Here is an 18,728-nt window from a genome sequence, read left to right as displayed (position 1 = left end):
CATTCCAGGATGTTTGGCTCTAGGTCAGTGATCACACCATCGTGATTATCTGGGTCATGAAGATCTTTTTTGTACAGTTATTTTGTATATTCTTGCCACCTCTTCTTAATATCTTCTGCTTCTGTTAGGTCCATACCATTTCTGTCCTTTATTGAGCCCATCTTTGCATGAAATGTTCCCTTGGTATCTCTAATTTTCTTGAAGAGATCTCTAGTCTTTCTCATTCTGTTGTTTTCCTCTATTTCTTTGCATTGATCACTGAGGAAGGCTTTCTTATCTCTTCTTGTTATTCTTTGGAACTATGAATTCAGATGCTTATATCTTTCCTTTTCTCCTTTGCTTTTTGCTTCTCTTCTTTTCACAGCTATTTGTAAGGCCTCCCCAGACAGCCATTTTGCTTTTTTGCATTTCTTTTCCATGGGGATGGTCTTGATCCCTGTACAGGAGTACAATGTCACGAACCTCATTCCATAGTTCATCAGGCACTCTATCTATCAGATCTAGGCCCTTAAATCTATTTCTCACTTCCACTGTATAATCATAAGGGATTTGATTTAGGTCATACCTGAGTGGTCCAGTGGTTTTCCCTACTTTCGTCAATTTAAGTCTGAATTTGGCAATAAGTAGTTCATGGTCTGAGCCACAGTCAGCTCCTGTTCTTTTTTTTGCTGACTGTATAGAGCTTCTCCATCTTTGGCTGCAAAGAACATAATCAATCTGATTTCGGTGTTGACCATCTGGTGATGTCCACGTGTAGAGTCTTCTCTTGTGTTGTTGGAAGAGGGTGTTTGCTATGACCGAGGTCAGGGGTGGCAGCCAAGAGGAGCTACCCGGCATCCGAGGTTAGGGGCGACAGCCGAGAGGAGCTACCCCATGTCCGAGGTCAGGGGCGGCGGCCGGGAGGAGCTACCCCACACCAGAGGCCAGGGGTAGCGGCTGGGAGGAGCTACTTCACGCTCGAAGCCAGGGGTGGCAGCCGGGAGGGCCAACCCCACGTCCAAGGAGCCACAGCTGCGTGGGCACAGGAGGGCCTAGAGGAGCTATGCCACGTTGAAGGTCAGAAGGGCGGCGGTGAGGAGATACCCCTCGTCCAAGGTAAGGAGCAGTGGCTGCACTTTGCTGTAGCAGCTGTGAAGAGATACCCCATGCCCAAGGTAAGAAAAACCCAAGTAAGACGGTAAGTGTTGCAGAGGGCATCAGAGGGCAGACACACTGAAACCATACTCACAGGAAACTAGTCAATCTAATCACACTAGGACCACAGCCTTGTCTAACTCAGTGAAACTAAGCCATGCTTTTGGGGCAACCCAAGACGGGAGGGTCATGGTGGAGACATCTGACAGAATGTGGTCCACTGGCCAAGGGAATGGCAAACCACTTCAGTATTCTTGCCTTGAGAACCCCATGAATAGTATGAAAAGGCAAAATGATAGGATACTGAAAGAGAAACTCCCTGGGTCAGTAGGTGCCCAATACGCTACTGGAAATCAGTGGAGAACTAACTCCAGAAAGAATGAAGGGATGGAGCCAAAGCAAAAAGAATACCCAGCTGTGGATGTGACTGGTGATAGAAGCAAGGTCCAATGCTGTAAAGAGCAATATTGCATAGGAACCTGGAATGTCAGGTCCATGAATCAAGGCAAATTGGAAGTGGTCAAACAAGAGATGGCAAGAGTGAATGTTGACATTCTAGGAATCAGCAAACTCAAATGGACTGGAATGGGTGAATTTAACTCAGATGACCATTATATCTACTACTGCAGACAGAAATCTCTCAGAAGAAATGGAGTAGCCATCATGGTCAACAAAAAAGTCCGTAATGCAGTACTTGGATGCAATCTCAAAAACGACAGAATGATCTGTGTTCGTTTCCAAGGCAAACCGTTCAATATCACAATAATCCAAGTCTATGCCCCAACCAGTAATGCTGAAGAAGCTGAAGTTGAACGGTTCTATGAAGACCTACAAGACCTTTAGAACTAACACCCAAAAAAGATGTCCTTTTCATTATAGGGGACTGGAATGCAAAAATAGGAAGTCAAGAAACACCTGGAGCTGGATCATTAGAGGGGGCTAATTTACCTATACTGGAATCTAAGTTGTTGAGTCCTTAAGTCTTGTCCCCCCAACCCCCTCAGCAGACCATCTCATTTGTATATTTCAAATTCTCTCTCTGTTTCCTCTTCTCTAGTAGCCTCACTATGGGAAACTGCTTCACTTACCCTTCATGTCTATGTTCTAATGAAGGATTGAAGACCAGTAAACCTTTGAAACTTTAATCCTAGAAAAAGTTGGTAAAGCCAGAAACACATCTAAGTGTTTGGAAACAGAGAGTGATTCTCCATTTCATCTTTTTTTCCAATTACTTTATTGTAGTCATTAGGAAATCATAAGATTTTCATCAGTGATCATCATGGAAAAATGAACAAAATAGGTAATATAAGAGAAAATTTAATGTATCTAAATAATTTTTAAAAAACGAACAAATGCCTTGCAAATTCTATACTTCCTTGTGTCAAATAGCTTCATAATACAAATAGAGTATTTATAAATGTCTACTGGTACCTTCTGAAAGAGATGGGAATACCAGACCACCTGATCTGCCTCTTGAGAAATCTGTATGCAGGTCAGGAAGCAATAGTTAGAACTGGACATGGAACAACAGACTGGTTCCAAATAGGAAAAGGAGTACGTCAAGGCTGTATATTGTCACCCTGCTTATTTAACTTCTATGCAGAGTACATCATGAGAAACGTTGGACTGGAAGAAATACAAGCTGGAATCAAGATTGCTGGGAGAAATATCAATAACCTCAGATATGCAGATGACACCACCCTTATGGCAGAAAGTGAAGAGGAACTAAAAAGCCTCTTGATGGAAGTGAAAGTGGAGAGTGAAAAAGTTGGCTTAAAGCTCAACATTCAGAAAACGAAGATCATGGCATCCGGTCCCAGCACTTCATGGGAAATAAATGGGGAAACAGAAGAAACAGTGTCAGACTTTATTTTTTGGGGCTCCAAAATCACTACAGATGGTGACTGCAGCCATGAAATTAAAAGACACTTACTCCTTGGAAGGAAAGTTATGACCAACCTAGACAGCATATTCAAAAGCAGAGACATGCCTTTGCCAACAAAGTTTTGTCTAGTCAAGGCTATGGTTTTTCCTGTGGTCACGTATGGATGTGAGTGTTGGACTGTGAAGAAGGCTGAGCGCCAAAGAATTTAATGCTTTTGATCTGTGGTGTTGGAGAAGACTCTTGAGAGTCCCTTGGACTGCAAGGAGATCCAACCAGTCCATTCTGAAGGAGATCAGCCCTGGGATTTCTTTGAAAGGAATGATGCTGAAGCTGAAACTCCAGTACTTTGGCCACCTCATGTGAAGAGTTGACTCATTGGAAAAGACTCTGATGCTGGGAGGGATTGGGGGCAAGAGGAGAAGGGGACGACAGAGGAGGAGATGGCTGGATGGCATCACTGACTCAATGGACGTGAGTGTGAGTGAACTCCGGGAGTTGGTGATGGACAGGGAGGCCTGGCGTGCTGCGATTCATGGGGTCGCAAAGAGTCAGACACGACTGAGCGACTGAACTGACCTGACTGGTACCTCTATGTATTTAGTAAGTAGAACTTGTCTCACTTTCACTTAATATACTCCCCAAAGCTGGTAAAATGTTGCTTAGAATAGGTGTAAGAGTCTGGGTTAGTGGCCTTTTAATTATGCCAAATGGTTTATTATTAGAGAAGAAGCTGACCTCTGTTTATTGGCTGGATTCATTTCCAGTCAAATCCAACATTGCCTCAGTCATGATCTTTTTCTTGTTCTACATCCTTTTTCTCATTGCTGCCATAGCTTGTATACTCACCTTTATTGCATGTAGCATTTTTATTTATTTTTATTTTATATTTGATTATAGTTGATTTACAAAGTTGCGTTTCAGGTATACAGCAAAGTGATTCAGTTATGCAGATACATATATACATTCTTTTTCAAATTATTTTCCCATTTTTGTTATTGTGGTATATTGAGTAGAGTTCCTTGTGCTATACAGTAGGTCTTTGTTGATCATCTATTTTAAATATAGTAGTTTGGGTAAGTAAATCCCAAACTCCCAGTTTTTCTCTCCCCCTACTTTTTCCTTTGGTAACCACAAGTTTGCTTTCTAAAATCTGTGAGTCTGTTTCTGTTTTGTAAACAATTTATCTGTATCTTTTTAGATTCTACATATAGGTAATATTGTATAATATTTTGTTTTTCTCTGTTTAGCTTATTTAACTTAATATGATAATCTCTAAGTCCATCCATGTTGCTGCAAATGCTATTATTCCATTTTTTTAAATGGCTGAGTAATAGTCCATTGTATATACCACACCTTCTCTATCCATCCATTCATTGGGCAATGGACATTTAAGTTGCTTCTACATCTTGGTTATTGTAAATAGCCCTGCAATGAACGTTGTGGTGCATGTGCCCTTTCAAATCATAGTTTTCTCTGGATATATGCCCAGGGGTGGGATTGCTGGATCATATGGCGGTTCTATTTTTAGCTTCTTAAGTAACTTCTGTACTATTCTCCATAGTGGCTATATCAATTTACATTCCTGCCAGCAGTGTAGGAGGACCCCCTTTTCTCCACACCCTCTCCAGTATTTATTGTTTATAGACTTTTTAATAATGGTCATTCTGACTGGTGTGAGGTGATATCTCATTATAGTTTTGATTTGAGTTTCTCTAATAGTTACTGCTACTGAGCATCTTTTTGTGTCTCTCAGCCATCTGTATATGTTCTTTGGAAAAATGCCTATAAAGGCCTTCCACCCATTTTTTGATTGGATTTTTTTTTTTGATATTGAGATGCATGAATTGTTTGTAAATTTTGGATATTAATCCCTTGTTAGTTGCATTGTTTGTAAATATTTTCTCCCATCCTGTGGGTTCTCTTTTTATTTTATTTATGATTTCCTTTGGTGTGCAAAAGCCTTTGAGTTTCATTAGGTCCCATTTGTTTATTTTTGGTTTTGTTTCCATTACTTTAGGAGATGGGTCAAAAAATATATTGCTATGATTTATGTGAAAGAATGTTCTTCCTATGTTTTCCTCTAAGAGTTTTACAATATTTGGTATTACATTTGGATGTTTAATCCATGTTCTTGGATTGGAAGACTCAATTTTGTCAAAATGATTATGCCACCCAAGGCAATCTACAGATTCAATGAAATTCCTGTCAAATCAACAGTTTTTCACAGAACTAGAACAAAAAAAAAAATTAAATTTGTGTGGAGGCCCAAAAGACCCTGAATGGCCAAAGCAATCTTGAGAAAGAGAAATGAAGCTGGAGGAATCAGGCTCCCTGACTTCAAACTATACTACAAGACTATAATCATCAAAACAGTATGGTACTAGCACGGAAAACAAATATAGATTAATGGGACAGGATAGAAAGCCCAGAAATAAACCCACACATGTATGATTGGTTAATCTATGACAAAGGTTGTTGCTGAGTTGCTCAGTCGTGTCTGATTCTTTGTGAACCCATGGACTGCAGCTCACTAGGCTCCTCTGTCCATGGTATTTCACAGGCAAAAATACTGGACTGGGTTACCATTTCCTACTCCAGGGGATCTTCCTGGCCCAGGAATCAATCTCACATCTCCTGCTAGTCTCCTGCGTTGCACACAGATTCTTTACCACTGAGCCACTGGGGATTTTGACAAAGGAGGCAAGACAATATAATGGAGATAAATGGTGCTGGGAAAACTGGACAGCTATGTGTAAAAGAATGAAATTAAAACATTCTTTAATGCCATACATAAAAATAAACTATGTGTGGTATTATTTTAAAAGGTCCTTTCTGGTTATCTCATAACTCAAAACACAGAAGTCTCTCATAACACAGGACTATGACTTAGCAGTAGTAGTAGTATTAGTCGCTCAGTCATGTCTGACTCTTTTTGACCCCATGGACTATAGCCTGCAAGGCTCCTCTGTCCATGGAATTCTCCAGGTAAGAATACTGGACTAGGTCGCCATTCCCTTCTCCAGGGGATTTTCCTGACCCAGGGATTGAATCCAGGCCTCCTGCATTGCAGGCAGATTCTTTACCATCTAAGCCACCAAGGAAACCCCAGACTATGACTTACACTCCAACAAAACAACCAATATGCATGCAGTATGTCCAGTTTAAACTGACCTTCAGTTTCCCATATCTAAATGTCATCTTTATCTAGAAAGTTTAAGGAAAGAAGAATTTTTTTTTCTTTGGTGCTCCTAATTTGGCCACTCAGAGTTTCTCCTCAATGCCATATGTGCCTCCCTGGCAGTATAGACATGCTTTGAAGAATGCTTTGACTTCACTTAGTATCCTTTGGCACAGAAATGTTTTATCCATAGAATACTGATACACAGGTCGTAGTAGAGGGAAAATCTCTGATTGTACACACCATATGACTCGTTTCTCAACAGAACTGCATCTAATTCAACTCTTCACAAGGGTTCCATATGTATGCACTCCAGTTTCTAACCTTTGACCTTGTAGAGCATACCTGCTGTCTCACTTTTACCTTTCATCTTAGAAGGGGAATATGTAATTCTTTTTGAATTATTTTAGAATACTTTTGGTATAATTTATAATGGGTAATTGCCTTCAATTTGACTAAAGCAAATCATTGATCGTCTTAACAGTCTGGAATATAATTTTTTTCATTATATTTGTACTTCAGATGAGTTTGGTCAAGGAATTATGGGTATCACTGATAAATATACACTCACAGAGTAAAGGCAAACTAACATTGATTCAAGGAACTGGTAAAGTTTTATACACTTCTAAATTTCATATTTAGAGATTAAAGAGTGGGGAAATTACAAATGAATGGAGTGCAGAGTCCCTGGAAGAATGGAAAGTACTTTGGTTTAAGAATCAGAAACCTATACCCAGATCATAGCAGCACTTCTAATCATCTGCACAACAGGGGCAAGTTAATCCCTTTGAGTCTCATTTACTTAACCTACAATAGATTTTGTTTGGGTGAGATTAAACATGATATTTAAATTTCCAATGATTCTTTGGTAATTAGCATTTATTCAATGATGAAATATAATGGAATTATAATTATATATAAAGCATATATAATGATTGATATAAATTTGCATATATATGCATATAAAGCATATAAATGATGGATATATAGATATAAATTGGTTACCATTTAGAGTTAACTACCATATCAATTCAGTTCAGTTCAGTGTCTCAGTCGTGTCTGACTCTTTGCAACCCCATGGACCACAGGACGCCAGGCTTCCCTGTCCATTACCAACTCCCGGAGCTTGCTCAAACTCTCGTTCATTGAGTTGGTGATGCCATCCAACCATCTCATCCTCTGTTGTCCCCACCTCCTGCCTTCAATCTTTCCCAGCATCAGGGTCTTTTCCAAAAAGTCAGTTCTTCACATCAGGTGGCCAAAGCATTGGAGTTTCAGCTTCAGCATCAGTCTTTTCAATGAATATTCAGGACTGATTTCCTTTAGGATTGATTGGTTTGATCTCTTTGCTGTCCAAGAGAATTTCAAGGGTCTTCTCCAACACCACAGTTCAAAAGCATCAATTATTTGGTGCTCAGCTTTCTTTATGGTCCAACTCTCACATATACTCAGTTATTTGTATGTGTGTCACTACTAGTATAACAATAATTTTATTTTCTTCCACTAATAAAGTAATATGACTAGTGTTCTATTTCTCAAATAGCATGACTTAAAATTTGGATAGTTCTTAAAATAAAATGTTAAAAGCTGGATAGAACATGTTCTAAGTTTAATCAGAGGAATGAGACTATTCTTTTGGTCTTTCATATAATTTCTTTCTCTAATAGTGGCTTGCAATCTTGAACACCCATTGATGAACTGTACTTTAGTTTGAAATCCAAAGGTGAAGGTGGAAAAAAAGAAGCTCGAGTTTCTGGGGGGAGGAGAAGATGATGGAGCATCAGATTCTGATTTAAGGAATTATCACTCATTTTGGTTAGAGTAAATGTGCTTTGCTTTGATTTTTTTCTTTTAATCTGTAAATTATGGGAATGATCTTTAAAGTCTGTACTAGTTTTCACATTGTGAACTTTGCTTTTTGATTTTATATCAATAAACTTTCTACTGAGTTATTATTTTTTGTACCTATTTTTCTACTCCTTGTTATGTCTCTTTCTGTTTATAATAAACTCACATATTTTTCTTGCTAGGGAGGAGTATACTTTTAATTGTTTTTATTTGACTAGAAATTACAGGACCCCATTAGCCTCCATTGCTAAAGGATATTTCAATTAATATCTTTGACAGAGAAAGTCTGTGACTCATCAATATTATTTTCAGAGGTTGTGTGGTCTCAGGAAATAGCCACTTGGGGTCATGTTTAATAATGATTGCTCTGATAATCACAGTTGACTAGAGTATCTGAGATCAACTCCTCAATATAAAACATTTCTTCTTATAAATGCTTTGGACAGTGATTAGACTGAGGAAAAGATAAATGTGATTGAGTTTTGCCTTCTTTGGACTTTGAATAGTATCCAGATATTTTCCTGTCATCTAGGTGTCCAAAGGTAGAAAAGAGAAATATGCATCTGACCCCATAGCAGAAGGCTGTATTTGTTTTTGTGAGGATGAAAGATAAGACAAAATGTAACTTGATGAAACATTTATTGTCAGTTTTTATGCAATACAATTTTCTGGATCCTGTATCCAGGTGGTCATGACAATAAATTAAAAAACAGCAGTAGAGTGTTCCAGTGGTGGTACAAAAGATGCAAATATTCTAAATCTTAAACTACTACATTTTTTTGTTGTTTAGGACACAGAATATGTTACAATGTTATTAGAGAAATTTTGGCTCCTAGACCATGTCTCTGAGTTTCTTGGATAGGTTTATCAACAATCAATTAAATCAACCTGGAATATATAAAATTATTTTTAAATGCTCACTTTATTCCAGAGCATCCAATCACTTTGTCATATAGTTCTAAATATGTCCCAAATGCAATTTACTTCTTCTATCCACTATTTTCTAAGAGCTCAATGATTATGGAGCCTTACAAAAAAGCCTTGTACCAAACAAAAGAAATAGAATACAGTACCACAGTTAAATAGAAAATCAGATATATACCCCCACTACCAAAAGAAAGGATCATGTTAAATATCTTAATTCCATGTTGTGTGTCTCATTTCTCCTTTGGATTATTTCTTATCTTGAGTTAGTTTGTCTTCCTTTGGTTTCAAATTATTATTCAAAGTAATAGCACCTTTGTTCTTTGATATATTCATAGAGTGGGGTGTTGCAAGGAACCTGAATCTGTTCTCTCTCTTCCATGGTAACCTCTGACCTCAGAGTCTCCTGTCTGCTTATCATCAACATCCTGATTGTATTTTCTCATGGTCCCTGACGGACTTGATCCAGACTCTTGCTTTTGCCTTTCCCCACTCCATGTGGTTACACTGCTTGATAAATACCTAAAACTATTTTTCTTCAATTCCCAAAGGGACTTGGCTATCAAGTGAGTGACTGCCACTTGAATGCCCATAGCTGTCCCTTGACTGGCTATGACTATATACTTGTCTTTCGTTGGTGCTGAATCCAGACTGACCCTGGATATGTCCTGATTGTCCATCACTTGATCCCTGTGTTGCTAAATTTGTGCTGGATCTTACCAGATCATGAGAAGATGAATCTCCTAAGTGCTGCTGGTTGGATTCATGTACGTCTATTGTATTGAACTCTGATTGTCTATGCCTCAATTCTAATTGTTCATGAATATTTTCCCCCCAATACTCCTTACTATCACTATGGGATCTTTGACTTCTAGTTGAACTAGAATCTGAATGGCTGTGGGCTGATAAGGGTTTTCCATGGTTAGAGGCAGAGTGGTTACTAAGCTGACTGCTATGAGTAGACCCCAGCCTTCCAGACTGAACATGGATATCTCTTGACTGTGCCTGAGTTGCTACTGAATGTCTATGACTAGATCCCTGTCCTCCAGTTGTACAAAATCCAGAATGATTATGGGAATAAATTGACTTCCCATCACTTATCTCTGATTGTCCAGGACTTGAATCTTGTCTTCCTATTTTTTCAGTTGCTTTTGATCCCATGTAGTCAAAACTAGAAACTGATTGTCCATGACTAGATGCTCGCTTGGTTGCAGCTTGGTCTGTTGACCTAAAAGGACTAGAATTATGACTGCTTGTTCTGCTACCACTAGAAGGTCCATAACCAGACTGCCCATAGTCATATTCGGCACTCCCATAACTGCCATGTCTCCAGGCTTGATCTGATCTATGTCTTTGTCTGCCACTGATCTGTGACGTAGAATGACTTTTACCAAAATGGGCATGAGTGTGACTTGATTGTCTGTTTGACCATGTGGATTGTCCATGACCAGAGTGCACATGTCCGGTGGTGTTTCCTGACTGCCCATGAGCAGTTCCGTGTCTCCCTCTCACTGTAGTTCCTGACTCTCCATGTTGAGATCCAGCCTTCCCATGAGTGGATCCTGAGTGGCTCTGTGAGACTTCTGAATGCCTTTCACTGTCTCGAGTCTCACTGTGACTGGATCCCTGTCTTCCTTCCTGACTGGACCCTGACCATGTAGATTGTCCCTGCCTGGAGTGGCCATGTTGGCTGGTGTCTCCTGACTGCCCATGAGCAGTTCCATGTCTCCCTCTCACTGTAGTTCCTGACTCTCCGTGTTGAGATCCAGCCTGCCCATGAGTGGATCCTGAGTGGCTCTCTGAGACATCTGAATGCCTTTCACTGTCGTGAGTCTCACTGTGACTGGATCCCCCTCTTCCTGCCTGACTGGACCCTGACTGTGTAGATTGTCCCTGCCTGGAGTGGCCATATCTGCTGGTGTCTCCTGACTGCCCATGAGCAGTTCGGTGTCTCCCTCTCACTGTAGTTCCTGACTCTCCATGTTGAGATCCAGCCTGCCCATGAGTGGACCCTGAGTGTCTCTCTGAGACCCCTGCATGCCTTTCACTGTCACTAGCCTCACTATGACTGGATCTCTGTCTTCCTGCCTGACTGGACCCTGACTGTGTAGATTGTCCCTGCCTGGAGTGGCCATATCTGCTGGTGTCTCCTGACTGCCCATGAGCAGTTCCATGTCTCCCTCTCACTGTAGTTCCTGACTCTCCATGTTGAGATCCAGCCTGCCCATGAGTGGATCCTGAGTGGCTCTCTGAGACATCTGAATGCCTTTCACTGTCTCGTGAGTCTCACTGTGACTGGATCCCCCTCTTCCTGCCTGACTGGACCCTGACTGTGTAGATTGTCCCTGCCTGGAGTGGCCATATCTGCTGGTGTCTCCTGACTGCCCATGAGCAGTTCGGTGTCTCCCTCTCACTGTAGTTCCTGACTCTCCATGTTGAGATCCAGCCTGCCCATGAGTGGACCCTGAGTGTCTCTCTGAGACCCCTGCATGCCTTTCACTGTCACTAGCCTCACTATGACTGGATCTCTGTCTTCCTGCCTGACTGGACCCTGACTGTGTAGATTGTCCCTGCCTGGAGTGGCCATATCTGCTGGTGTCTCCTGACTGCCCATGAGCAGTTCCATGTCTCCCTCACTGTAGTTCCTGACTCTCCATGTTGAGATCCAGCCTGCCCATGAGTGGATCCTGAGTGGCTCTCTGAGACATCTGAATGCCTTTCACTGTCGTGAGTCTCACTGTGACTGGATCCCCCTCTTCCTGCCTGACTGGACCCTGACTGTGTAGAGATTGTCCCTGCCTGGAGTGGCCATATCTGCTGGTGTCTCCTGACTGCCCATGAGCAGTTCCATGTCTCCCTCTCACTGTAGCTCCTGACTCTCCATGTTGAGATCCAGCCTGCCCATGAGTGGACCCTGAGTGTCTCTCTGAGACCCTGCATGCCTTTCACTGTCACTGAGTCTCACTGTGACTGGATCCCTGTCTTCCTGCCCTGACTGGACCCTGACCATGTAGATTGTCCCTGCCTGGGTGGCCCATGTCTGCTGGTGTCTCCTGACTGCCCATGAGCAGTTCCATGTCTCCCTCTCACTGTAGTTCCTGACTCTCCATGTTGAGATCCAGCCTGCCCATGAGTGGACCCTGAGTGGCTCTCTGAGACATCTGAATGCCTTTCACTGTCGTGAGTCTCACTGTGACTGGATCCCTGTCTTCCTTCCTGACTGGACCCTGACCATGTAGATTGTCCCTGCCTGGAGTGGCCATGTCTGCTGGTGTCTCCTGACTGCCCATGAGCAGTTCCATGTCTCCCTTTCACTGTAGTTCCTGACTCTCCATGTTGAGATCCAGCCTGCCCATGAGTGGATCCTGAGTGGCTCTCTGAGACATCTGAATGCCTTTCACTGTCGTGAGTCTCACTGTGACTGGATCCCCGTCTTCCCACCTGACTGGACCCTGACCATGTAGATTGTCCCTGCCTGGAGTGGCCATGTCTGCTGGTGTCTCCTGACTGCCCATGAGCAGTTCGGTGTCTCCCTCTCACTGTGGCTCCTGACTCTCCATGTTGAGATCCAGCCTGCCCATGAGTGGACCCTGAGTGTCTCTCTGAGACTCCTGCATGCCTTTCACTGTCGCTAGCCTCACTGTGACTGTACCCCTGTCTTCCTTCCTGACTGGACCCTGATCGTGTAGATTGTCCCTGCCTGGAGTGGCCATGTCTGGTGGTGTCTCCTGACTGCCCATGAGCAGTTCTGTGTCTCCCTCTCACTGTAGTTCCTGACTCTCCATGTTGAGATCCAGCCTGCCCATGAGTGGATCCTGAGTGGCTCTCTGAGACATCTGAATGCCTTTCACTGTCGTGAGTCTCACTGTGACTGGATCCCCGTCTTCCCACCTGACTGGACCCTGACCATGTAGATTGTCCCTGCCTGGAGTGGCCATGTCTGCTGGTGTCTCCTGACTGCCCATGAGCAGTTCGGTGTCTCCCTCTCACTGTGGCTCCTGACTCTCCATGTTGAGATCCAGCCTGCCCATGAGTGGACCCTGAGTGTCTCTCTGAGACTCCTGCATGCCTTTCACTGTCGCTAGCCTCACTGTGACTGTACCCCTGTCTTCCTTCCTGACTGGACCCTGATCGTGTAGATTGTCCCTGCCTGGAGTGGCCATGTCTGGTGGTGTCTCCTGACTGCCCATGAGCAGTTCTGTGTCTCCCTCTCACTGTAGTTCCTGACTCTCCATGTTGAGATCCAGCCTGCCCATGAGTGGATCCTGAGTGGCTCTGTGAAACATGTGAATGCCTTCCACTGTCAGTGGCCTCACTGTGACTGGATCCCTGTCTTCTCTCCTGACTGGACCCTGACCATGTAGATTGTCCCTGACTGGAGTGGTCATGTCTGCTGGTGTCTCCTGACTGCCCATGAGCAGTTCTGTGTCTCCCTCTCACTGTAGTTCCTGACTCTCCATGTTGAGATCCAGCCTGCCCATGAGTGGATCCTGAGTGGCTCTCTGAGACATCTGAATGCCTTTCACTGTTGTGAGTCTCACTGTGACTGGATCCCCGTCTTCCCACCTGACTGGACCCTGACCGTGTAGATTGTCCCTGCCTGGAGTGGCCATGTCTGCTGGTGTCTCCTGACTGCCCATGAGCAGTTCGGTATCTCCCTCTCACTGTGGCTCCTGACTCTCCATGTTGAGATCCAGCCTGCCCATGAGTGGATCCTGAGTGTCTCTGTGAGACTTCTGAATGCCTTTCACTGTCACTAGCCTCACTGTTACTGGATCCCCGTCTCCCCACCTGTCTGGACCCTGACTGTGTAGATTGTCCCTGCCTGGAGTGGCCATGTTGGCTGGTGTCTCCTAATTGCCCATGACCAGTTCCGTGTCTCCCTCTCACTGTGGTTCCTGACTCTCCATGTTGAGATCCAGCCTGCCCATGAGCGGATCTTGAGTGTCTCTGTGAGACTTCTGAATGCCTTTCACTATCACTAGAGGACTGATCTGAGCCAATCTCATGATGTCCAAAGCCTGAAGACTGACATGAGCCTGATCTATGTTGTCCAAAGCCAGAAGACTGATTTGAAGTTGACCCATGTTGGCCAAAGCCAGATGATTGTCCTGAGCCCAATTCATGATGGCCATAGCCAGACTGCTGTGATCTACGCTCATGGTGTTCAAAGCCAGAAGACTGACCAGAGCTTGAACCAGGTTGGCCAAAGCTCGAGGATTGACCTGAACCAGATCCATGTTGGACACAGGTAGACTGTCCTGATATAGACTTCTGGTGTCCAAAGCCAGAGGACTGAGCTGAGCCTGATCCATATTGTCCTGCACCAGAGTACTGACATGAGCCTGACCCATGTTGACCATAGCAAGACTGTCCTGATGTAGACTCATGGTGTCCAAAGCCAGAGGACTGACCTGAGCCACACCCACAATGTCCAAAGCCAGAGTACTGACCTGAGCCTGACTCATGTTGGCCAAAGCCAGAAGATTGACCTGAGCTGGATCTACGTTGACCACATTTAGAAGTTTCATTTGAACCACACCTCTTTTGATGAGAGTTTGAAGAGTATCCACAGGAACCAGATCCATGTTGACCATAAGTAGAAGACTGACTTACTCCTGACCCATATTGTCCACAACAAGAGGACTGACATGAACCTGTTCCCTGTTGTCCTCCACAATTCTGTGGTTGACCACATGTTCTAGATCCATATCCTTTCTGCCTAGTAGACTGGCTATAGGAGCTAGGCTCATGTTGACCATATCCAGAGGCCCAACCTCCTGAGATACATCTATGACCTTCTCCACTACTTCCTGATTGATAACCTGATTGGGTATAGTTAGATTGGTTTCCTTGCTCTCCAAATCTACCTGCCTGACAAGAACTAGAAGTGTTTTTTTGTCTTCCACACCCACCTGAATTGCTGGAACCACATGCATGACTTTCCCTCCCACCATCTTCTGAACCTTTAGAGCTAGACCCATGTTTTTGTCTTGCATAACTTGCCTGAGTAGAGTTTGATTCATATTCGTATGACAGATGACCATGACCTCTCCCTCTACCACTCTTTGATCCAGAATTGTATTCATACCCAGATACCCTAGAGGGGCTAACATGTGACTTGTTTCTTTTTCCCTCCAGTTCTTCAGAGCTGGAACCATGTCTTTCTTTGCCATTACTCCATGAGTAACCAGAGCTGGACCCATGGTGCCTTTTTCCAGATCTCTTTTGGTTCTCTGAGCTAGATAAACCACCTTGCCTTCTCAGCCTTCTGGAGCCAGACTCGTGTCTGTGTTTTGGAGTTCCCCTAGAGCCCTCAGAACTATAACCATGCTCCTCTCCCTCACTCCAACTTGAATATCTGTAACCTGAGTTTTGTCCTGATGCGTCCTCTTCTTCACCTTCCATTTCACTTTCTTCCTCCTGGTGTCGGTGACTATGCCTGTGCTTCTTTGACCCTGAAGCTTTGCAGTATTCTTTGCTGAGAACCTTGTTGCAGGCCATAGCCAGTTTGAATACCATCAGAAGAAACTCAGTAAAGTCCAGTCTTCGGTCATGATCTCGGTCCAGTATATGCATGATGACATCCACTGTGTCTGGATCATCCGGGTTCTGTGTACAAGCAGCACACCAAAGAAGACCTGGTCAGTCTAGTCCATATGCTCAGCTAAAATATCTGGGTAAAGCTGTAGAATTGTGGGAGGCTTCCCTTGTGGCTCAGTAAAGAATCCGCCTGCAATGTGGAGACCTGGGTTTGATCCCTGGGATGGAAGATCTCCTGGAGAAGGGAAAGACTACCCACTCAAGGATTCTGGCCTGGAGAATTCCATGGGTTGTATAATCCATGGGATTGCAAAGAGTCAGACACGACTGAGGGAATGTTTGATGTTAGGTATTTTAATCCAATCAAGAAATACTTTAGGCTAAAACAGCCTAACAACACCTAGCAGGTGTGAAGAGGTAATAAAAAAGAATAAAGGCCATTGGGATCCTCAGTGCATACAGTTCAAGGACCTAAGCTGGAGAAGTAGATACTCAGGTATGGTAAATAAGGGGGAGTTGAATAAACCAAATTCAGTACCTGGTGTGTTTAACATACATTTTAAGCCTTGCCTGCTAATATATTCTATGTTATGATCTATAATTTTGAAGCTAATAACTGAGTCCTTCCCAAGTAAATAGAAAAAAATATTCTTGTATTTTGTTTTCAGTTTTTAGTCACCTTGGTTACTTGATCAACACCCCTTATACATGTCCCTCTCTATATCTTTTCTTCCTCATTTGCTAGGGTAATTTATAAATTGATAGTGCAAATTTATCATTTGCTTTTTTAGAAGGAAAAACCTGGGGACATGAAAAAGTCTGATGGTCTATATGGTAGGAGGAAGAAAATGATCACCTCTTTAAAAATAAATGCTGCCTCAACAGACTTTCTGATGTCCCCCAAAAGTACCACTCATAGTGTGAGCTCAAAGACCATGGGGATTGCACACTTTTTAGCTATTCCTTGCTCATAAACAGAGAGTGTACAGGATGCTAGTAGTTTTCAGTCCTGGTACATGGTCCTCACCTTCAGAATTGGACGAAACTCTTTCTCCAGAAGTTCCTTTAGTTCATCCTTGCTCAGTGTACCACATTCCCCATCCTGCTTGGTGTATTTGTAGAAAGTATCAATTACGGTGACAACACTTCTCAAGAGATTGGTCATCTTTTTGCAGGTTTAAGTGAACCTGAAGGGAAAAAAAAAAAAAAGATCCTATCATTCATTTTATTTTAATGCATAAACAGTTCTGATTTTAATAGTAATCATCCCAAGTTTTCAAATATCTTGTCTCTTTAAACCAAAATACCTTAACAAGTAAGAATAGGTCAGGGGTGATACAATACACATAAATACCGTGAAAGCTAATCTTGTTAACGTTGAGTTACTTTGCTAAGATCGAGCCATACGTGGCATGTTATTGACTGATCTAGGACTAGATTTCAGATCTCCATGCCCTGGATGAATATATTCTCTACACAGCATCTCTACACTTTGTGTACTTTGGTGTTCTGGGTGTTGTCTTGGGGCTTCCAAAATTTCTAGAATTACCGAGATATATTGCTCCAGTCTTTCTGGCTAGTTTCACTGTTTTTGTTTGTTTGTTTTTTAAATCAAACGTACCAGACCATCTAACATGCATACCTGTCTCCCCTCTGGGTACCAGCAGCTAAATTGGACTGATAAGGGATTTAGCAAATTAACAATGGACAAAGTGGGCTAACTCTATCCTGTTGCTTTAGAAGCATGAGATAGCCCTCATCAAAGCTCTCAAGATATCCGAATCTCTGCTTTAACCAAACTCTGTTTTCTTTCAGTAATCAGGGGAAAAGATTCAGCAATGCAAACTGCAGTTTGACTAGAGGATGATTAAATCTTGGAGCTCTGAAAGTTGCCACTGAACAAGGATGGGTTTCTACAACAGTGCTGGTCTTTTCCCTATTTCAGCTGTACAACCCAGAAAATATAGCACAAAAAATGACTAGGAAGAGAATGTGGAACAGCCTATAAGAAACAAATTTCTACTTACATTATTTTCCATAACAAAGAAAAATTTATTCTAAAAAGACCCTGGAATAAACTAACTGACCAAACAAATAAGCAAACAAAAGAAGAAAAAAGAAAGAAACGAAAAGGAGGGAAGGCAAGAAAACCAAATATATATTAACTCTGTTTTAGCTCATACCCCTGTATTTATACCATGAACAATAGCCAACCAAACATCCACTGATGTAGCTGGATGAGTTTTCTCTCACCTGGTTCACCAAAGGAAAAAGTAGGATAAAGCCTGATGCAGCTTGCAGGGCGACAAAGGATTGAGCTAGTGGCCCTTATATAGCTAACATGTGGGTGCTGCCTTCTGTGGGTTGGACTGGTTCATTTTCAACAATCCTATCTCCTCCTCTGTGTTTATCTTCCTTTATCATCTCTGAGATGATTGCAGAAAGGCTGGTACCAGCCCACCCTCCAATATGAGAACATGTCGTACAACACTTTTCTCAGGGCCATACACTTGTGAAAAGCAGAGATTATGTTTTAGAGGACAAACGTAGTTCAATCCCTTTACTGTCCACCAAAAGTAGCAAAATGTAAGCTACTTGGCAGTGTGTAATCGATGCTTATGTAATTGGAATGAACCTGGGCCACCAGGCTACCTAATTAATGTCTTTTTTGCAATAATAATAGCTACTACTTATTGAGAATTTAGTATGTACTAGATACTGTGCTGAATTCTTTTCACATATCATCTCACTGAATCTCTACAACATTTCTATGAAGTTTGTACTGTATTCCATTTTACAGATGAAGAAACAGGTTCAGAGATCATAAGAGCCCTCTCTGAGGTAACTCAGCTTGTAAGTGGGGGAACTAGGGTTTGAACTGTATCTATCTTATCATAATGCCCTTTCTTTTAACCGTTATACTAGCTTACCTCTACTATATACACCTATTACACAAAAAAGCATGCAGTTTTAGGAAATGTATGAAAGTATATAAAAGGAGTATTATCAGCCAGGAAGAGAAGAAATGTACTCTCTGGAAGGCTTTTTTCTAGGCTATAAAATTATGTTAATGGGCTATACATGAAAGTCATTTTTTTCAGAAGTGTTCAAGGTGAATTTAGAGGGGGCTTTCTTCTAGCATTCTGCTGTTCATTGGTAGTCTGGCAGTTTTGGGCCTAGACCCTTGGGAAAATGTCATTTATGTACATGAAGTAT

General features: G+C 42.5%; 1 protein-coding gene across 1 annotated transcript; it reads right to left on the bottom strand.

Annotated features, from left to right (window-relative positions):
• Window positions 1–866: 866 nt before the first annotated feature.
• On the bottom strand, window positions 867–16,677 carry LOC102285335 (filaggrin-2). The gene is given in 7 exon segments (XM_070368732.1): window positions 867–1,011; window positions 10,198–11,252; window positions 11,255–11,600; window positions 11,602–11,756; window positions 11,759–11,962; window positions 11,964–15,581; window positions 16,540–16,677. Coding segments are annotated over 7 exon segments (5,661 nt in total).
• Between the last annotated feature and the right edge of the window lie 2,051 nt (window positions 16,678–18,728).

The sequence above is a fragment of the Bos mutus genome, chromosome 3 (genome assembly GCF_027580195.1).
Source record: "Bos mutus isolate GX-2022 chromosome 3, NWIPB_WYAK_1.1, whole genome shotgun sequence".
Taxonomy (NCBI): Eukaryota; Metazoa; Chordata; class Mammalia; order Artiodactyla; family Bovidae; genus Bos; species Bos mutus.
This window is presented reverse-complemented; position numbering and strand designations above follow the sequence as displayed.